At 34.8% G+C, this 22,253-nt stretch overlaps 1 protein-coding gene and 1 long non-coding RNA gene across 17 annotated transcripts in view; one reads left to right on the plus strand and one right to left on the minus strand.

Moving 5' to 3' along the window:
* Positions 1 to 22,253, plus strand: part of DOCK9 (dedicator of cytokinesis 9) — a 129,794-nt gene that overhangs the window by 56,649 nt on the left and 50,892 nt on the right. For all 15 annotated transcript variants that reach the window (XM_083818642.1, XM_083818638.1, XM_083818641.1 and 12 more), the window contains 20 exons: positions 1,580 to 1,754; positions 2,958 to 3,025; positions 6,897 to 6,971; positions 7,074 to 7,214; positions 7,577 to 7,777; positions 7,915 to 8,037; positions 10,218 to 10,300; positions 10,910 to 11,032; positions 12,861 to 12,940; positions 13,021 to 13,208; positions 13,325 to 13,390; positions 14,326 to 14,418; positions 14,706 to 14,829; positions 15,191 to 15,312; positions 16,690 to 16,776; positions 17,421 to 17,510; positions 18,769 to 18,884; positions 19,025 to 19,094; positions 19,242 to 19,367; positions 19,496 to 19,567. In XM_083818642.1, the coding sequence (XP_083674768.1) occupies positions 1,580 to 1,754; positions 2,958 to 3,025; positions 6,897 to 6,971; positions 7,074 to 7,214; positions 7,577 to 7,777; positions 7,915 to 8,037; positions 10,218 to 10,300; positions 10,910 to 11,032; positions 12,861 to 12,940; positions 13,021 to 13,208; positions 13,325 to 13,390; positions 14,326 to 14,418; positions 14,706 to 14,829; positions 15,191 to 15,312; positions 16,690 to 16,776; positions 17,421 to 17,510; positions 18,769 to 18,884; positions 19,025 to 19,094; positions 19,242 to 19,367; positions 19,496 to 19,567 (2,223 nt within the window). The remainder of the gene's footprint in view (positions 1 to 1,579; positions 1,755 to 2,957; positions 3,026 to 6,896; positions 6,972 to 7,073; positions 7,215 to 7,576; positions 7,778 to 7,914; positions 8,038 to 10,217; positions 10,301 to 10,909; positions 11,033 to 12,860; positions 12,941 to 13,020; positions 13,209 to 13,324; positions 13,391 to 14,325; positions 14,419 to 14,705; positions 14,830 to 15,190; positions 15,313 to 16,689; positions 16,777 to 17,420; positions 17,511 to 18,768; positions 18,885 to 19,024; positions 19,095 to 19,241; positions 19,368 to 19,495; positions 19,568 to 22,253) is intronic.
* Positions 2,913 to 22,253, minus strand: part of LOC310890177 — a 28,039-nt gene continuing 8,698 nt past the window's right edge. Inside the window, exons 2-3 of one of the 2 annotated variants that reach the window (XR_014577083.1) lie at positions 11,419 to 11,507; positions 2,913 to 5,738 (exon numbers count right to left, since the gene is read on the minus strand). This is a non-coding gene — a long non-coding RNA (uncharacterized lncRNA). The remainder of the gene's footprint in view (positions 5,739 to 11,418; positions 11,508 to 22,253) is intronic. The other variant, XR_014577082.1, reaches the window with a different exon arrangement.

Genomic DNA, 22,253 nt, shown 5'->3' on the forward strand with positions numbered 1-22,253 from the left:
CATTATATTAGCATCTAGAAGCTTATATGTGGAAAAAAAAGGTCTTTACACAACAAAAATTGAAATTCCATTTAATAGAAGTGGAAAATAAATAAAAAGACGCCCCACCACTGCATTTTACAGTAGTCTGTCTTGGAATTCATGGAAATAGTTGTTCTTTTAAGGTGAACATAATTCTAAGCTGTTGTTCTCAGGAATCAACCTATTTATTTCAGAATAAATCTGTTTTTGTGAGGGAGGATTAGTGTTCCTCTTGCTTTCTTATAACATTTCCCATTTTTGTTTTAAGTTCACTTAGTACATAGTCTATTTACTCTTCAAATGCAGAGGGTGCACAAAACAGAAAAATGCTGGCTTCACTAACAGATATTAAAGGTAAAGCAGTTGGAATATGCTCCTTCACCAGCCTTTCTGTAAGGGGAATGCTGAGTATACATGGCAGTATTTTGAGGGGGTGGGGTGGGGCATGTTTCTTGTAGTCTTGGGATATGTTAAGACTTTTTTTTGCATTGCAAAAAGTCCAGTCACGTAATATATGCAGCCACATAAATACATGGCTTAATCACTAATTCACCGATTTGTGAAAGCAGACAAGTGGTGAGATGCACTGCCTATGTCAAGGATTTTAACTGTGAAAGTTAAGGGTTACTGTTCTTAAGATTTGTTGTTTATTTCCTTACTGATTTGAATTGGTAAGGCTGCCTTAGATCTGGAGACCACATGTTTTTTTTTTGTATCCTCTTTAACAGAAGCTTATATTTGGTAGAAAGCTGAATGCTTTGCCAAGCAGTAGTTATTCTGTAAATTGAAGAATCTGAAGTCTGGTGAAAACCAAAATGTAATTTGACATCAAATTTAACTTAAAAGAAAACCACCATCAAGTCTGTCTTGTTGTTTATTTTAATGTTTAACTAATGAGTTTGTCAGACTTTTTTAATTAAAGTGATGATAATACAGAATTTTCATTTGTTGGCATTTGAGACTTGTGAATTTATTCTCAGGAACATGAGTCAAGCTAGGTAGTATTTGTGAGGCCTGGACTTAAATCACAGAAAAAGGATGACAATGGTTGAGGAACAAAGGAGGAATGATTGATTCCCAACTTCATGTGTATTTAAAATTTGTAATAATCAATGTATTCACAGTTGAGACTGCTTATGACAACTTCTGGTATAAAAACCCAGCATACGAAGGATTCTCGCTCAAATGTTGTTTTGTGCTCTTTTATCAGTAGATCTTGGTTAGTTTTGCTTCCAGGTGATCTGAATACATGAAGACTTGATACTTGTAATGTGGTACTTATTGTCATATTTTATTATTATTTTTTTAATCTTTACAAGCAAAATGATGGGAGAGAATGGAAAACGGGCTAATATTTTTTATAGTTCCATTCGGTGAAGTAGTACGCGTAACTTCAGAAGGTCAAATGTCAGACAGTAAAAAGTATAATAATATACTTGTTCAAAGTGCGTGCCTTTGTTAAAATGTTGAAGTACAAAAAGTGTTAGATGAATAGCATCATTAGATTTGTGAGTAGACAAGATGTAAAGATGTCATAAAATCTTTTATTTTATTATAGAACAATAAAGTCAGACGTTTTGCATTTGAGCTCAAGATGCAAGACAAGAGTAGTTACCTTTTAGCTGCAGACAGTGAAATTGAGATGGAAGAATGGATAAACACTCTGAACAAAATCCTTCAGCTTAACTTTGAGGCTGCAATGCAAGAAAAGAGAAACGGAGAATCTCATGAAGGTAAGAAGGGTTTCCAGCTATGCTGATACACTTATGTGCACTACACTATGTACGTGCATTCAGAAATAAAGGCTTTATTGTTGTTAAAATTTATTTTCGTTTGGTCATAATAATTGTGGGGCTTTTCATTGTCTGTTGAACTGATAAGAGTTATGCCCTTTCGGCAGCATTATAGAATAAAGGGACTGTTTAGAAATCTAGGTAATAGAACCCACAAGGAAAAATCGTGACCAAGGTAGCTTAAGAAAAAGAGAAAACTGAGGAGGGACTTGTTTTTAAAATGCATAAAATATGTCAAAAATGGAATAATCTGTTCTGTGTCTACTGTAGATAGAAGAACAGGACATTGTGATAGCAATGAGGTATTTAAATTTACACATAACTTTCTTGACCACAAATATTTCCCTAAAAATTTCTTGGGTATAGCTCCTTTGCTATTGGAACCCTTTAAGTATAGGTAAGGCAGACATCTGTAAGCAATGTGATGCAAGGATAGTTGATAGCTGGGTGACAAAAGAAGAGTCTATCTGTCTTCTTGTGCAATTTTCGTTCTGAGAGTGGATGGGGAAGAAAATTGGTATCAGACCAAGGACATGCCTATCCAAAAGAACCTGGAAGAGGTTATAGGTCACTGTGCTTATAAATATCACTATATACCAAAAGGGATCATTAGAGTTTAAAATTAGATATGTTCTTTTGGTGAAGATAGTCAGAATTTGATATGTTTGCAACAAAAGCAAATCAGAAAAAAGAGAAACCTGCAGCTTTGTGAAGGATATTGTAGTCAGTGGTCCCCAAATGACCTTAGAACCAGAAGATGGTTCTTAAAACTAACTGAATGGTTTCTTTGTAACTCCAGTAATCATTGGAGAGTAGTCTTGGACACCCGAACAGAGGGAACAAGTTTTGAGATCAAGTTACAATGCATAATGGAAAGAGTATTGTAAATTTGTGCATTGAGCATCTTCTTTTCCAGTGCAGGTATCAAAATTAGTATTAAAGCTGATAGCTATTTTCTAGGTAAGATTAGGAATAAGTGCTACTTTACATCTTTACAAAGTGAAGTGATGGAGTTGACCACAACCCATTTGTTGATTGTTATTTTTGAAGGGATGTGAGTTACAAACAAACTAATCAGAAATACCTTTGCTGCAGAAATTTGTAAGTCATTCTTTGATTTTATTTTATTTTTTTTGATTGCAGATGATGAACAAAGCAAAATGGAAAGCTCATCAAGTAGCTTTGATAACTACTATCCTGAAATTGCCAAGGTAATATATATTGTGAATGACTACTCAGGATATAGAGTACTAAACATAATACTTAGTTGTGTGGACTTTCAGTAAAGGTAAGATATTGGCTACCAGTCAGTTTGTGGTACTTTAAAAGCTTGGAAGGTCTTGTCAATAGGAGTGGTTATTGAGCTTCTTCAATTTCTGCTTTTGGAAGCAGCCTGGCTGGTGTCTTAAAGATTTATATAAAGCAAATGTGCATGTTGTCTCAAAGCAGCAACTTTTATTTCATTAGTTCGTGTTTTACATACTTTGTATTGTTTTGCTGCATACAAGTAAGTGTTCAAGTACTTCAGTAGAAGTAATCTAGTTATACTCGTTTTATCTTTACAGTTAAAACTGTAGAGAAGCTCAATAGCACTATTGATGTACTTGTGCTTGTTAAGGAGGTGGCAAATTCATGGATATTTGCTGTATTGACATAGATCTTGCATTTTAGTTTTGTTTTTGTAGAAGTGTGGTTAGAATCCTGAATTGCCCATGTCTTTGAGATGGAACTCTGTAGACCTTTCCATTATTGCTTGTCCACAAAGAACAGCAGTAAGATCATTCAGCTAATTTTTTATTTGAATATGAACTGTAATACTCAATTTTTTGCATAGTGAAAACACCTAGTAAGTAAAACAAAATAGAAATAGAAGAAAACAGAGGAGAAATGCATAGAAAACAAATGTAACTGTACTCTAGACAATTTGCAGACTTGATTTCAGTTAAAATAGTGACTTGTATCTTTTAAGTTTTGTGAGTTCTCTAGAGAAGTTTTTGTTGAATTACCAAAGGACTGGAGGCTGGTGACCTTTTTCTATTGAAGTAGCAGAATCATGACTCCTTACTATTTCTTGTGTCACACAGCCTGCAGTCTTGACACTTTTCTCCTTGACCATGCTTTAGAATGCTCCCCTCTTCTTTTCAGAGGGTCTGCCTGACCTAGTCACTACTCCTGAAGGAGTACAGCTTATAAACTGAGACCAGGCAGTAAAACAAATGCTATTTATTAGCTAGCACATCAAAAGATTCACTATACTCTAACAGGACTTTAGCACCCAAACTGGCTGCCTGACATTTCTTTCTGTAACCTATTTGTAATCAACTTGGCATGTACACACAAAAAACTATTATGCTAACTCCAGCTACAGCTGCATTTGGAAATGAATTGGGATTGTGGTGCGTACAATCAAGTTTTCCTTGGAAGAACTGTAAGCACCAAAAAGCATAGTTACATGAGGCCATGGAAAAGATATTTCCAAAACAAATATAAAGTTAGATGTCTTTATTGTATGTAAGATTTTTCTTTCTTCATAGTTGGAGCTATCAGAATACTTACGTCCCACATGACCTTTGGAGTGGACTTTTATTCAGGGCTGTAGCACCTGCGTACCATTTTAGTACTACAAATGCTGCTTTCTGTTTCCATAACCTTTTGATAGGAAGCACTGCAACTCTGCAGGCTAGATATTTTCCTAGCATGTTATTTTCCTCAGCTCTTTAAGCATTGACTCCTTTTATTCTGTGGATACAACCTATTTAAATTTGTTTCTTTCCAAATAAGATGTTTGGTTTTCCCATTCAAGTTCATCTTTACTATTTGCTCTAATGCATTTTTCTAGCCTTTTTTTCCCCGGAGAAGAACAGGAAAAATTCTCCCCATTTGCATTAATACGTTACTTGTGCTTTGACTTGATTATTTTATATAAACGCTGTTTATTTTTGAAGATTTTTGTTCTCTGTTCTTTCTTGCATTGTCTTTTCAGCTGTTATTTGTTGTTTGGTTTTGTTTTTCCCAGTGGAAGACTTCTAAGGCATTGAGCCTTCTTTTAGATGAGTTTATAGTTGCTCTTTTATTTTTTGTTCGTTCTGGAAGGAGATTTTCATAATAGATGAATTTATAACCTTATGAGGAAAGAGAAATTCCTTCAGGGGTGATATTAAAGCCACCTGACAGTAAGAGAGAAAGTGTCTTCCTAGGAAAGGTTTAACCCTTGTGAGTACATCTGAGCCTTCCTTTTTCCGGTCAACAGCTGTTAATTTATAACATTAAATAAAATGGTTTTGTACACTTCAGTGTACAGATGTGCACACATACAGTTGAATTTGTCAGTTCTGCTTAATCTGTCTGTTCCTGTACAAAGTGTGAATATAGTTTTTTTAATCTACATTTAAAAAAAAAGTAATTAGACCTCTGGCTTAAATAACGATGTGACTATCATAATCAGTGTGGCCAAGTACCTGCTTAACCATTGCATGTCCCAGTGTTTGTTAAGGTAGGAAAGCATTACCCTGTTACACTGAGGAAATGGAATTCCAGAGTCACTGCCAGCCTGTAGGGAGGGTTGCTGACTATCCATTTTCAGTTCTTGACTTCTGCCCAACTCCCCAGCAATCTGCCTGTCAAAAAATGTGTATTTTTGTCTTGTCTTCAGTGCATAAAACACAAATCTAAAACCATTCAATACGTTTGGGCTGAAGTAATTTCTGGCTTGCTCGTATGACTAGGTCTTCTTCCTCTTCAGGTCTTGCTGCTGACCATTCCCTTTCCAAAACATACAGGGGAACTTCTTGTCATCTTTAAACTTCTTCACAGTTTAGTCGTGTGTATCTCGATTATGCTAGCTGCTGAACAAGTGAAGCCTGCCAACACTGCTGGTTTTGAGTGTCTTGGTCATGTCTTCCACAGCAACTGCCGTCTTTTCTCCTGTGCAGTAAAGACCATAGTAAATGAAATCAATTAAACCATCCACATTCAAAATCAAACCTCAAAAGTTCCTCTTCTGTTATGCATCCTTTAAGTTTATTTTTATTTTTATTATTAGCCTAAAATAGAGTTCTGAGCTACTAGAGCTGGTGGCATGTTAGGAGTTTCTTGAAGCCTCTAACAAAGCAGATGCAGAGAGGAGACCACTTCCTGCTGATGGTCAGTGATCAGCATTTTAGGTTGGTAACATCTTCTAGCCAGTACAGGCTGATCCAAAAATAGACTCCCACCCCAAACGAAATACTCTATATCTCTGTTTAGCTATACTTCGGGAATGGCAACCGTGCTACGTTGTTAATTTTGGCTCAGGGATGTGTCCATTTCTTGTCTCCCTTGACTTAAAAAATCATACAATCCTCTTTCAACGTTTTATGGAAAAATAACCTATGTATACCAGCAATTTTCACATTCTATTTGTGCTACTTTTCTTTTCTCTTACTGTTAGAGGTAGGTATCCACAAATACTGTGCAGGATCAGTATACTACCTCCTAGTTCTGCAAAGGAATTTTTCAGTGTGGTAGTTTTGTCTCTCGGATGGCTTTTTTTAATTTGTCTACCCACAGAAAATCCACTCCATTGGCAGTAGAATTCAAGAAAAGGAATAAAACAAAACAAACAACAACAACAATCTCTGATTATATTTCTTAACTTAGCTAACCTGTTGCTTCCTGAGCAGCATTATGGTCTCGCTATAGCTCTGAGTTTTAACCTATGTTCATACTACTTTGTGGTGTTTTTTTTTTCCTTTTTTCAATAAAATATTTTTGTGAAAGTTATTTATTGTTTAAGGAGACAACATGGTATATGAGCTACACTGGGGTATATTTTCCATGACTTTTGAAGGTTATATGTTGCTGATGTGTTTTTTATTTATCTGTTTTTAATGTTTTGGAGACTGGAAAAGCCCTTAGAGGAAAAGAACTTTTTCTTTTTACTTGGACATGATGGAGCAATTTAAACGAAGCAGTTGCAAAGTTCAGGGAGAGAAGAGTGCATGAATTAAAAATATTTAAAGCTTTGAACAGGAAAAAGGAATGAGATCAAAACCCACTTTCATTTAATGGTGTGATACAAAGACTTTTTCTTCTTTTGGACAGAGTACCAGAGAAGCAGAAATAAAGATCAAAAGTGAAAGCAGAGTTAAACTTTTTGCCTTGGATCCAGATGCACAGGTTAGACTTTTTAAAAGGAAATAACACGCTTCCTTGTACGTTGATCCTTTGGGGATGAAAAACAACATACTTAATTTTCGTTTTCTTTTTCTCTTTCTAAAGAAACTTGACTTTTCTGGTATTGAACCAGAAGTGAAGCCATTTGAAGAGAAGTTTGGAAAAAAAATTCTTGTGAAGTGTAATGATTTATCTTTCAATTTGCAAAGCTGTGTTGCTGAAAATGAAGAAGGACCAACAACAAATGTAAACCATTCATCTAATTATTTTCTGTTAATATTGTAACGCATGTCTCAATATTTTGTTGACAGTGTTCCTAATAGCAAAACTCTTTACTATCATTGAGAAACATTGTTCATGTGTGTTTGTTGGTCTTACTACTCTTTTAAATTGAAATGAGAGCCTAAATGATATGGGAAGTATCTTTGTAACAAACTTTGTGTTGTAGAAAGTGAATTTTTTCTTGTACTCTCTTCTATACCTTGCCAGTAATATCTAGAGTGGTGGTCCTTTGTTTATAAATATCATATTCGTCTTCCTGTCATACATGTTTTTACAATAATATAGACAACAACAATGACATTTCATTATTTTTTAAAAATGTCTAGGTAGAACCTTTCTTTGTCACATTATCACTATTTGATATTAAAAACAACCGGAAGATTTCAGCAGATTTCCATGTTGATTTGAACCACACATCAGTAAGGCACATGATATCCAATGCACCTCAACAAATGATGAATGGCAGTGGTGATAGTTCACACAGGATTCAAGACATTTATGAAACAATGTTACAATATCCAAAGCAGGTAAGAATTAGTAAAATATGGCTTGGATTTTGAATAGAAGAGGACGGTTTTCCTTCATGCTTTAAATGGTTTTCTATTATGTGATGTAAGAAGTGTGCATTTTTTCATTTTATATTTATCTTGTGTTTCATTTTTAGGGAATATTTTCAGTCACATGTCCTCATCCTGACATTTTCCTTGTGGCTAGAATAGAAAAAGTATTACAGGGAAGTATCACACATTGCGCTGAGCCATACATGAAAAGTTCAGATTCTTCAAAGGTATGTTATCTTCTTTTGTGGCACTGAAAAAATAGCGAGGCAAGACAGGTTGATTTGGAGTTAATAAATATCGATCAAAAACGTGGTTCTTTCATGAGGTATTCCAGTGACAATGGTTTGATTTAGTAAGTTCTAGTTATTATTAGTAACTGTTATTATTGAAACTTTATCAGTTAAGTTCAGCATATTATTAAGAAAATTATTCAGCTCTTTGTAATCATGGCAGTCTGTAATTTTTAATGGCTTTAAATAAACTGATGAAAGAATGCTAATCTTCAATGTGAAAGCTGAGTTGCAAGTTGTTAAACAGTGAAATATTAAATAGAAGTCAGAAATTACCTGTATATCTCTATTAGTTAATGGATCTCATTTACTATATAATTGTAGTTGATTTTTCCTTTAGCTCAGTTTTCAGTGACTATTGTTTACTGTGACTTTCATATCTATATTCTTACTGTTTTCCTTCAGAACTACTGATATTATTAAGCCTCCATTTTTACATTTGAAATGCTTCGTAGGTTTGAAGGAACTCTGTATCACCTTTGGAAATAAACCACTGAAACGTGAATTTTTTCGAAGTCTAGGATAACGTAACATTTTAATGTTCGGGTTGTTTTTTTGAAACCTATCTAACAAGAAACTTGGTCAGTTGCTGTTTCTTGTCTGTCAGTGAAGCAACAGTGTTTCAATTTTGTTGGCTTACAGTAGCGTTTAAATAGTTGGATCAGGGTGTTAAGAGTTTTTGTAAGCAGTGTCAGGTATTGTTGACATTCCTCCTGCTTTCAGCTAGTCAAAGGGATGAAGGAAGGGTTAACACTCAGTCTCTGCAGAGGAACAGTGTTCTTTCCTACTGATTTAGTTCTGGCTAAGTTAAATGCGAAAAACTGTATTTTTCACTTGGTCTTAATTTAGATCAGGCTACTGATTTGCTTTTCCAGGAATGGTTGAGATTTTTTTGCAGCTATCATTAGAAAGCAACAGCTCTGCATTTTGAGAGCCTGTTTTTGACTGTTACTGAGTTAAAACAAAATTGAACTGAATAACTGCTTTTTGGTGGTCTTGGGCCTGTGCCACACAGGAAAGTTAGTTAAGCCCAAGTGTTCCAAAATTTGATGCTGGATGCTCGGACTATATTGACCTGTGTTACAATAACAGCCAAATAAGAACATTCATTGTTATATTAACTTATGCTGGCCGTTTCTGGTTTTCATTTGCTTGTAACTTTACACAATTGAATCCTTAGTTTGAATTTTTGTCTATTCTTGTTCTTTGGGATTACACTGAATTAGCTGGAAACAAAAGCAGAACAGTATTGACCAGCTATGTAGGCCTCCCCTTATGTCAGTGCAATAAGCAAGTTCCAGCTCCCTGCAGAATTGCTGCTCTGGTCAAGGAGAAGGAAAAAATGGAAGAAAAAAAATACATAGATCACTTGTTCTCCCATTAAACACTGAGTATTGTGGATTAATGATAATTATTGATCAAGGGTCTGTGCTTTTAAATGTAATTTCTCCCTTTTTTACAAGAAAGGATAATTGAGAGTTGGCTTAAAGGGCACGCCAATAGAAACAGCTCTTCCTAATGCCAACATTATAGATCAGGGATAGTATTCAGGCAGGTTTACTCTGGGTTTTTCTGCCTCTAGAAAATACTTTTTGCTGTGTTAGGTACACATGGAAAGCTGACTTCTGGAAAAGAGAAACCTACTGCTCTGTCAGGAGGTTCTGCTATAGCTCAAGTGGTTCAGCACTGTGTTGAACATCTCAAAATAGTGGGTTTCTAGCTCTGCTTGTTGGTTCAATATAATGGAAGTGTTTGTTCCTATTTAATAGTTTACAAAAACAAAACCTGAAAATTCTAATGAGAACGATTTGTCCCATCTTATTCTCTTTTCTGATGGCTAGGTTATCAGTTGTTGAATATTTACAAATTAAGAAGACAGAAATCAGATGACTTGTTAGCAATTTTTTTTTCTTGCTTAATTAAACGTGTTATCAGGAGGTGTGGATGGGTTTGTTTTCACTTGTGAAATGTTGTGAGATCGGCAGGCCTTGCTTAACCTGAAATGAATTGTTAAGAGGTACTAATTTATATCTGTGTCAATGTGTGGGTTTTTCTTGTATGTTAATGGCACAGTTTGGTTGTTTTTAAAACTTGGCTATTTTTTATGTCCCTCGAAGGCTGCACAGAAAGTTTTGAAGAATGCTAAGCAGGCATGCCAGAGACTAGGTCAATATAGAATGCCTTTTGCCTGGGCAGCTAGGTAAGGACAAATCTTGCCAATATGTAATTTTTCCTCACTTTTCTTTAACATTGCCCAGAGGAACTGTGGATGCCCCACCCCTGGAGGTGTTCAAGGCCAGGCTGGATGGGGCTTTGGGCAACCTGGTCTGGTGGGAGGTGTCCCTGCCCACGGCAGGGGGTTGGAACTGGGTGGTCTTTATGGTCCCCTTCAACTCAACCTATTATTCTGTGATTATCTTCTGCATCTCACTTCATTTAAATCTCAATGTGCTATTTAGATTATTTTTTGTTTTGCTTTGAATTAAACAAAGATTTCTGAAAAGCAAACTTAGACTTAAGTTTTGTAGTAGGAAAAAAGTTGAAAATTCATCACATTATTGTTCAAACTCTTGAATATTGACAACTGTTTTCCATTGTCAAGATTTTTAATTTTACTAAGAATTAAATGGTTCTCTTTCGTTTATTACACTGAGCTATTTATATGTTAAAACTCCCCTATAATGAAAGGAATATTAAATGCTAAATATGAAAGATAGTGCAGTATGTTCTCCTTTGTAGTCAAGAAGTTTCTTGAAGATAATTGCAACACTTGTATTAACTCATCTGAAAGCAAGACTTTGACTTTCAGGACATTGTTTAAAGATGCCTCGGGAACACTGGACAAAAATGCAAGATTTTCACCTCTTTTCAGACAAGACAGTAATAAACTTTCAAATGAAGACATGCTGAAATTGTTAGCAGATTTCCGGAAGTAAGTTTAATTTTCCTCACTCTATCCTAAAAATTAAACAATAATCTTTTCGCTTATTAGATGCTCCAGTTGAAGATCATCTTCTGATGTATATATTTATATGTTTTCACTTCAAATAGGAAGTTGTACAGACATTCAGTGCATTCACACAACCTACAGATCTTTCCTTTGCAGCGTTTGAGGGCTTTGAGCAGGACTGAAGTATTATGCCATGTATAACCATCATATGGTTAAACATGATAACACAGAGATACTGAAGTATCTCTACTGAAGTATCGCATAGAGATACTGAAGTATCTCTATGTTAGGTGTTATGCCTGCATGATGCATTCACTGTTCTGGCTCTCAACGGAAGTAAAGTATGAGAAAGTATCACATTCACTGACCTTGGAAAGAGGACGCTAGGTCTCAGGGAAGGGGGCTTCAAGTCAGTAGCCACTCTACCTTCCTTGGGAGTGCATCTGGCTCAGAATGCCTAAAGAACAGTATACCGGTCATACTTTTTTACAAACTGTTCCTAAAGATCGCATCATTTTTTTGTGCAAGGCTTAAGAATCTCCTATTGACTGATGATCATATTAAATAACTAAAATATTTAGATTTACTGAGAAATTTTTACTGCTTTGCAAAGGCATTTCCATTTCTGTTATTTGACAGTTAGCTGGAATTGTATTAATGATTGCTAAGCACAGATCTTAAAAGGCTTTGGATATAGCTTCTTTATTTTATTGTTACTTACCAAATCTGTTAAGGAGGTGAGGTTTGTAGCAGGTATTTTAATTCCATTTTAGCTAGCTCCTCAAAGTTTCACTGAGGTTTAGTGTTGAAATTGCTGTGTACTGCTGCTCCTTGCTATAAACAATATTATTGAATCTGAGTTAAATGTAGCAAATTAGCCTACCACAGCACTTTACTTTGTGAATTAAAGAAAACCTTTGGTTATTCCAGCACCTTGTTTGTGGATTTGTGTATGGTATTTCACAGAAATTTTAGTGAGAAAGAGATTGTAATGTCTTAAGCTTAGCTGTTGGAATCAGAATCCAGACTTCAACCACAATAAGTTGTTTTACAGTGCAGGGTAGTATTTTTGGAAAATCTTGCAACTGTTTCCTTGCAATAATTAAAAAAATATATTAATAATAAAAAAATCACGCTGCTGACTAGGTTTATTAAAAAATGGTACTCTACTGGTGTTTTAACATGGAAAATGCCCCTACTTCAAATCATAGTTTGGATTAGCTACATGGAAACGTTTAAGAAATTTTATTGTAGTCTTGTTAAGAGTAAATATTTTGAAGGATGCGTTGTTACTTTAGGAAAAGAACAACATAGAAAAAAATTCCTGGGAGAAAGACGCATTTTGTTAACTTACTGATTTCGCTTCCTCTTTGGTCTTCCCCCAGGTTTATCCTATTAATATCAATGCTTATTGATGGCCGTTTAAATTTAAGGCTATACCCTCTGACAATTATATTGAGTTACTACAAGGCAAAGAAAACCTGTCTTTTTTAAAGATTTTTACTTCAATATAAAGAAAGGGAACCATAATGCTTTTTCTTACTTATTTTCACACTTGTGAATAAAGCCTTACATTGTTCTCTTTTAAACTCTCAAAAAGAAAAGAGGAAAAAAAACCACACTAATAAAGTTGTCCACCCCCAAACCACCTTTCCTCTCATACTCCTATTTCAGGATGTTATTTTTGCCTCTGTTTCCTATTCTCTCCCCCACCTCTTCCCCCCTCCATTTTTTTCTTTTTTCTGGCATTCTGATAGCTTTGCATTTAGCCTGACTTGGAGGTTTTTGGTTTTGTTTTTTCTTCCACTAGGCCTGAAAAGATGGCCAAGCTTCCTGTTATTTTAGGAAATCTGGATGTTACAATTGATAATGTGTCACCAGATTTTCCAAGTAAGTATTAATAAACACCGTTAAATAGACATTGAGTTGTATTCTCTTCAGCTTTATATTGATTTTTAATATATTTTCAGATTATGTTAATTCATCATACATTCCTATGAAACAATTTGAAAATAGTACCAAGACACTAGTAACACTTGAAATAGAGGAATTTGTTCCCTGTATACCAAGACACACTCAGCCTTTCACCATCTACAACAATCATCTTTATGTTTATCCAAAGCACTTGAAATATGACAGTCAAAAGTCTTTTGCAAAGGTGAGTATAGGCAAGCAATACATTCTTCTTTTTCCAATGGACTGATATTGTTTACATACTATATTTCTCTGATGTTCCTTCCAATTAAGTGTTTTTGTTTTTGAATGCTGCTTTAGGCTAGAAATATTGCAGTATGCATTGAGTTCAAGGATTCTGATGAAGAGGATTCTTTGCCTTTGAAGGTTAGTGTTTGCTTTTTGTGACGGATTAAAGAAAACAGTGACCAGTTAGCTAAGCAGGACACTAATGATTGATTTTATCTAGCTTGCGGTGGCAGCTTTCTATCCTTCTATACCTATTTGGTATAGAAGTAACTTCTAAATGATTTGTTTTTGAAATAAAAGATTACTAAGAGCATTTTCTTTCAGTATATCAACAAAAATTCCAGATTTAAACTTGTTGCAAACAAGGGTGCCTTGTGCCTACTCTAACTTTTAAGCAGTAAAAACAATAAATCTTTAGACCAACTACAGAACCAAGTCTGTATTTGTTCCTGAGCTATCACAGTGTATAGGAAGTGCCTGAAAGAAATGAAGCAGAAAAATATATAGGAGTTCTGAGGTGAAACCACAGTGTCAACTCTACTGCACAGCAGGCAGACTACAGGTGATGTAATCTGTCTGTGCAAAGAAACCAAGAGTTAAAGGCAAGACCTCATAGGTTCCGGTAATAATCAGAATATCATAGCAACATACAGATAACTTCTAGAGACCTTGCAGTAATCTCTTTATTCACTTTCCTTATATATTCTTTTTCAAAGGACATGTCAGTTTTTCAACCAAGTCAGTGGTACTTCAATGTTTCATCTTGTCAGCTTCTCTGTAGCAATTTGATTTGCTGTTTAGTACAATGCATTCATCTAAATTCTGCAGTTGAAAGGAGATCAATAGATAACTCATCAATTCTAGTTTTTAATCACTGCTAATATCCATGTTAAGTTTGTGATTTTTCTTTTTAAGATCAACACTTTTGACATACAAAAGTTACATTACAAAATGTTCATTGTTATTGAAATATGTAACACAAGTTAAAATATTTCAAATTCTGGGTGAAACTTTTACCTAAGAGTGAAAAAGAATTTGTTGTAGTTTCTGGTTTTTCCTTCTTCTATTGTTAGTGTATCTATGGTAGACCAGGCGGACCGGTATTTACTAGAAGTGCATTTGCTGCTGTTTTGCATCACCACCAAAATCCGGAGTTTTATGATGAGGTAAGCTACCTTTCTGAGGTGATTTTTACTGTGTTAAGTATTACTACGTTTCAAAAATACTAGCAAAAATTTTAGGATTGTGAAGGTCTTGCTAATGATTTCAGTTAAATCAGACCCTCCTTTTCACTGTAATTAAATATTTTTGAAAGTTTTGTAAGTGTAATTCTTGATTCTTGCTTCAAATAACAGAAACTCGAACTGCTTTTAAGTCAGGCTATTCAACCAGTATGGCACGTCACTGTTCTAGCTGAAGTCTTCTACAAAGGTTGTGTTTCTTTGCTTTTCAGATTAAAATAGAATTGCCCACTCAGTTACATGAAAAGCACCATTTGTTATTCACCTTCTACCATGTCAGCTGTGACAATTCAAGCAAAGGGAGTACAAAGAAGAAAGATGTTGTTGAAACACAAGGTGTGTCTGCTAATGGTTTGCTTTCAGTAACTACTTGGGAGTTCTTATGAAGTATGTTTATCTGGTAAATTATGATTTTGTTGTCTTGATCCATATGATGCTTTATATTATAGTGACAGAAAGATTCATTATTTATTGTTTTAAATATTTTAGAATGCCTACAACATATATATATTTTCAAACTCATAAGAATTTATTTGCCTTTTCAATTCTTTCTAATTGTGTGAATTTGAATCATTTGACCCCTACATTAACATTTTCTGGTTTATGAATTACATATTGGAAGACTGGAAGACTTTTGTAAGCATTTATATAAAGATTCATGACATATTTAAAATTACTTTCCTTTCACGTTTCATAGTTGGCTATTCTTGGCTTCCGCTAATAAAAGATGGAAGAGTGGTGACAAATGAGCAACACATTCCAGTGTCAGCAAATCTTCCACCAGGCTATCTTAGTTATCAAGAAGTGGGGGTTGGAAAGGTATGGTATATAAAATGGCTCTAATATTTCAAAAAAAAAAAAGAAAGATATGTAGAGAAGAATTAATTGTAATTCCCCAGTCTGATAAGATTGAGTCACTTTCTATTGAAAAATTGTTTTTATATGCGAAATGGAGTGCTTTGCAAAAGTTATGCATCTGACTTAAAAAAAAGAAATTAACTCCAACACAAGCTGGAGGCAAAGTTTATGACTAAATTCTGACCTTCAAAAGAATTTGAATCAACCTACCCTAATGTAGTTTTTCATGTAAACTGTTAAATGTGTTTCTGTTATTATTTAGCTGATGTATTTAGGAAATATTTGTTTCATTTTGTAGCAATAATTGAAGTTAGTAATTTTTAAGTGTTTTAAAGTATTTTCAGCTTATGAAAATATGCAAATAATCTGAAGTCCTTTACTAAATTTTTTTTAGCATTTCATGCTGTCTCCTTTCAGTAAGTCCTTTATTCCTGAAAAAGTCTTATTCTCACATCTTGAGTTTTGTGATCTTTATACTTCACTAGTAAAATTTATGGTTGTATTTTTCAAAGCAGAAAGCTTGCAAAATTAATAGTAATAAAAACAATACCAAGGAGGATACAAAATGTGAAATGTGGTAGGGAATTTGACTAAAGGAATGAAATGCAGAGAGAAAATTGACTCATTTTGGAGGAAGAGGCCTAAAATCAACAGCTAGAGGCTTTGGTCTCCTCCTTTTCCACCACTTTTTTCTTTTTTAAACTCTACTGTAAGCTTTCCAGCCATTGACATCTTTACATCTTTCATCTTTTCATATTGTAGGTATATTTTTTTTATGCCTCTGCTGTCCATCTCTGCTCACCTCCATGGGTAGGAGGTTAGGACCAAGATGACTAGTTGTAGATCTAATGGTAAAGTCTCTCCATAACTAATCGTCAGAGTAGAAAGCTGAGCCTTCCCATCCCATTTGCAAAGAACTGAGAACGGGAAGCAAGTACTGGCTGATACCTATCGGTGACCTGTGTTAAGGTTTACACTGTGTCAGTACCTACAGAAATTCTTCAGTTATTTTTTTTAGAAAAGTAGTACATGTTTCTCTGTAGCCAAACATTTCTTTGCACAATTTTAGGGGAAATAAGAAATCTGTAACTTCAAAGAAAAGTGATTTTGTTAGTAAGTGAGGAAACTACAGTGGGACTTTGAAAATAAATTTCATAAATGCTTTAGGTAATATTGCCTGCATAATTTTCCTTTTTTATTTTATGACTTTATTCATTGTACACATTTCTTCTTCTGTTTAGAAAAAAAAATGTTGTTTGTGGTACTATAAAGAAAGCACTGTCTTATTCTAGTATACTGCTACATTATTTTACTTTTCCTCTGCATGTGTGTGTTCAGCATTCTGGTCCTGAAATTAAATGGGTAGATGGAGGCAAACAGCTGTTAAAAATATCCACTCATCTGGTGTCAACTGTGTATACACAGGTGAGTTACAAAATGCAATTAGAGTAAGTTTTAGGAACAATGTATGTTTCCGATACGTATGTACAATATCTGGGGAAGCTGCTAATACTCAATATGCTGCTATCTTACTGGTTTTTTGTCTCTTGGATGTTCTGCATGGTTTCTGTCTTTCACATCAGCTGTGAAAAGCAGCAGATGTTAGAGTGAAGCTATTCAAAATGTGAGACTTCTGTCTAACATTTTCATCCATTCCATTCTGAGACTTCCATTTAGATAAGAGATTGTAGTCGTCTGTAAGCTATTTAGTGGCACGTCTGCAAAGCAAGGAGTCCTGTTATAGCTGCTCATAAAATACACAGTATGATAAGTTGGGATAGCTAACGTTAATTATCCTATTTTCTGCTTGTCAATTGGTTTGAAGCAAATATAGATGAAGTTTTGCATAACAGGTGTTCAAAAGTACTGGAAATTTCTTATGTGGGTTAAAAAAAAAAAGTGTTACATGGAGACAAAATTAGCCTTCAGAGTAGCACACTTACATTCAACTTTCAAAAATAATTTATATGGACATATATGGATTTTTATGTATAAACATTTTAATGTGTTATGTTTTAGATAGTCATATTAGATAGTGTTTAATTTTTGGTTCTTTTTGTCTTTGACAGGACCAGCATTTGCATAATTTTTTTCAGTACTGTCAGAAAACGGAATCTGGAGCTCGTGCACTAGGAACTGATCTAGTAAAATATCTTAAGGTATAAAATGGCAGTGAATAACAGATTATATTTTTTTTTATATCTTTGTAAAACCTAGGAACTTCAGACATTGTCTAGGTCTCATTTATGTAATATACAATGTAAAAAGAACAAGGAGATGTTTCTTGCCCTAGATAAACTTAAAATTACAATGTAAGATGAAACCATAAGGGAATAATGAGATAGTATTGGTTAGCATTATGGCTGATAATTTCAGAACACCAATGGCCTGTTGTGTCAAATTAATCAATTCAAACTGCACGTGGGAATGATGAGGAATTGATGACCTATTTTCTAAAATTTTGCTTAGGAGGTCATCAGTGTCATGTCTACAGTTCTCTTTCAGGACTAGATCAATAGAGTGCATGGTTTCCATAGCAATTTTATATTAATCAAGTGGGCCATGTTTTTAATGTGGAACCCAAAATTCAGTCATCTTAAAATCCATTAAGGTATCACAAGTAACTCCTGATTTTCTTAGGCACAACAAAACTCATTATTGTATTTGCATGTTCATTATCAGTTCATAAAACTGGACTGTCTGTCCATGACATTTATGTAAGGATTTAACTATTGAATGGGGCACGCTTCTGAACTGAATTTGCTTTTTGATTTGGTTCTGATCTATCTTCCTTGCCCTAAGACTTCTGTAATATATTTGGATAGCTTATTCCTTACTTTACTTACATTTATATTAATTCCATGCTAGCAAAATCTTTAGGTTCAGTGACAAGAATATGTCTTGCCAAAATCCCTGGGTCAGAATAATGCAACCACAGTTTATTTAAAACTCTTGCTTGTCGTCAAATAGCAGAAGACTCTAACTGCACGGTATGAGCATGTTCCACACCATTAGATTACATATCATATTGACTTTATCTCGCTTCAAGGTAACAGAAAACAAATGCTATCTTCTCTGGCACATACGAGTTACTGCTATTCTCGGTTTCAGTAGGCCAAACTCCTGTTTAGCTAGGCCTCCCAGAAGCCCAAATAGTCTTTACTTCTCCTGCATATGGACATCTTGCCGTCTGCGTGCAACCTGTACCTGATGTGTGCAACCTAATGTGTGCAAACATTTATGTTGGAAATTCTTCTCAGTTGCCTTCTGTGCAGTTGTATTTTGGGTACTTAACACCAAATAATGCAAGCAGCATATATTTTTGGAAAAAGACTTACAGTAATTTTTGCAGTTTTAGAACTTGTGATTTAAATGCCCTTGTTTCAAGGGAGTGACAGTATTACTGCTTTCTTTCAGAGCCTTCATGCTATGGAAGGCCATGTGATGATAGCTTTCCTGCCAACTGTTCTCAATCAGTTGTTTAGAGTTCTCACTAGGGCAACCCAAGAGGAAGTTGCAGTCAATGTGACAAGGTAAAGATTTTTAAGTGCTTCACAGAGTTTAAATGATGACTGGGTTATGACATAAATGTGTAACTGAATAACACTTTTGCAATTGCAATCATAGCTTTCTTTGTAGACTTGCTTAGTTTCGGTTTCTGACTTCTGTTTAGGGTTATTATCCATATTGTTGCACAGTGTCATGAAGAAGGCTTGGATAGCTACTTGAGATCTTATGTCAAGGTAGGCACAATTAAATAAAAAAACTCCAGTTAAAAGTAAACAAACTCTGAAAAAGAATGTATATATAAATAGAATTGTATCTGTTTGGTTTCAACTGTTTCATATTATGTCATGGTTTCCTATTATGTTCTGTTTTTCCTCCCCAAGTATGCTTATAAAGCTGAACCCTATGTTGCTTCTGAATATAAGACAGTACATGAAGAACTGACAAAGTCCATGACAACAATTCTAAAGCCATCTGCTGACTTTCTTACAAGCAACAAGCTACTTAAGGTATATATTGAACTATGCTTTTACTGTATGGTCTTATCTGGTCATAACTAAAGTATAGGAATTAAATGTATTGAAATTGTTATTCAATACCCACAGCAATTTCACAGAATATTTTCTTTTCTCTGCAGTATTCCTGGTTCTTCTTTGAAGTTCTAATAAAATCAATGGCTCAGTATTTGATAGAAAACTCTAAAGTGAAGGTATGTCAAAAAAAAAAAGTTATTCTAATGGCAATTTGTGCAGTCTCTTCTTTCTCCAATCATATAATTTTATTTGATTATCCAATTTGATTGTCCAGTTTATCCAATCAATAATTTTATTAAAAAACCCTTCTTCTAACAATTTCTTTTGTAAGGAAAGGAGGGAAAGAGCAAAGCGGGAGAAAGCAAATGAGATATTAGAAAGATCTACAGAGCTAGGTTTAACATCATTCTGAAAGGATAGAAACCCTCTAAAATCCATATAGTAGAGCAGCCCTTGTAAATCACTAGACCTTTTAGTAAGATTTCTTGATATTTATCGTAGAATCATTCAGGTTGGAAAAGACCTCTGAGATCATCTAGTCAAACCTTTAACCTAGTACTAAAGTCTACCACTAAGCCAAGCTACTAAGTTCCAAATCTACGCATTTCTCGAAAACCTCCAGGGATGGTGACTCAATCACTTCCCTGGGCAGCCTATTCCAATGATGCACAACCCCTTCAGTAATGAGATTTCTCCTAATATCCAATCTAAACTTCCCCTGACACAACTTGAGGCTATTTCCCCTTATCACTTCGGATTGGGCTCTTCTCCCAAGCACCCACCTCTTTATAGCCTCCTTTAAGGCAATTGCAGAGCATGATAAAGTCTCCCCTGAGCCTCCTTTTCTCTGGGCTAAACAGCCCCAGTTCCCTCAGCCACTCCTCGTCAGACTTGTTTTATTCACCAGCTTTGTTGCCCTTCTTTGGACACACTCCAGCACTTCGATGTCTTTCTTGTAGTGAGGGCCCAAAACTGAACCCAGAACTGCACGCTGAGGTGCAGCCTCACCAGAGCTGAGTACAGGGGGACGATCACCTCCCTGGTCCTGTTGGCTATACTGTTCCTGATACAAGCCAGGATGCCCTTGGCCTTCCTGGCCACCTTGGCACACTGCCAGCTCATGTTCTGCCAGCTATTGACCAATACCCCAAGGTCGCTTTTCCACCAGGCACCAGCACTCCGAAGCTGTCTAGGCAACTATGATAGGCATCATGTTTAGGATTTTTCAGAATACAAATATATGCATCAGGAGGCTTCTGTGCATGCAGTGTAGTGCATCCTTCTAGGTTTAGGATATCAAACTTCTTGCTCATGTGTTAACTGATCAGCTGATTGGGGATTCCTCAAAATTCCTAGCAAAAAGACAAAACTTACGATTTTGTATACTACTAGACAACAGAAATGGAGTTTATTCAAACCAAAGAAAAATATTCATACGGACTTCTGTGTTCTTCACTGGTATTTTGCTGTTTCAGTGGTATCTGCTCAAATAGTTTAGGAAAAGACAGGAGGATCTATAAATGTAAATTTCCTTTATTGATTTGTTATTCCTTGAGGAAGGAGTTTGTGCCTTTGTTCATTCCGTTAATGGAGTATTTCTTATTTTACCACACTGTATTTTGTGGTTTTGTTTGTTATAATCAATTAAATTAGTTGTATTAGTTAATAAATGAAATGGAAATGAACATATAATCTGATAAAGCCGAAAACATTGATTTTTATTTAAAGTTGAAATTTTCCAGAGACTTCTGGAATTGAATTAAAATTGTATCATTTAAAAATGATATTGGAAGAAAGAAATAAAAGAATTTTTGTTGGTTTCAGTCCTTACCTGACAGTCCTAGCAGTGCTTTTTATTTTACAGTATTCGACTTTTTTAAAAAATTGCATCTTCTTGAATTACATAATGTGGTATAGCTGGGCAAGTTTCTTAAAACATGACGTGTGTGAAACTTGTATAGCTTGAGGATGTTTGCTGGATTTGGTTAGGTGATGTTCTGCAAAATAATGTTGTTTTGGCTTAGCTAAACAGGGTTTAAATAATTTTTCCTGACTCTAACAAACCTACAAAAATCCTCACGAGTATGGAAAAAGTATATATATTTAAAAAAAAAAAACAGAATACTTCAAATAAACCGCTAACTTGCTATCATGCAAACCCATTTCCTTAATTTAATTATAACTTTCTTACCCTAGTGATTACATTTTTAAATTGAGATCAGATGGTGGATAAAATAAGCACAGTAGACTATAGTCTTTTTAAAAGCAGGAGTCTGTGTAAACAAACAAAAAGACAAATGAAATTCACTTTTCAGAATGACTCAGCCATTGTCCATGATTTCAGTTTTCTCTCCCTTAATCTGCATCTCCTGCAAAGTATGGTATACTACTATTGATGAGCATTCACATTACTAAAAGCGTGTTTTGTTTTTTTTTTTAAATTGTTGTTGTTATCCTTGTGGAGGAAGGAAATAATAATTATACTGACTCATTATCTCGAAGCTAGTGAACCTTTACTGACCCATGTAATCCTAATAACAAATATAACAAATTAAATATGGAGACCACATGCATCTGAGGAAGACACAATTTTAACAAGATTTTCGTTTGGGGGGAAAACAAAGTTGGTAAAGAAAGAGTGTGTCAGCTGACTGAGAAAGATTTGATTACCTTGTATCAGCATGATTGTGAATAAAACAGAGCAAATGCTGTTAATGAATAAACTGTGACTTTTCAAAGAAGGTGCTAACTGCTAGTTTCATTTTATTTATGATTTCAAGTTGCCAGAAAGAAATAGACCACAAAAATGTGACCTAATTACTGATGGCACTTCTAACTTCTTTGATTCCCATCCTATTTCAG

This window comes from Anser anser, assembly GCF_964211835.1.
Source record: "Anser anser genome assembly, chromosome: 1".
Classification (NCBI taxonomy): domain Eukaryota; kingdom Metazoa; phylum Chordata; class Aves; order Anseriformes; family Anatidae; genus Anser; species Anser anser.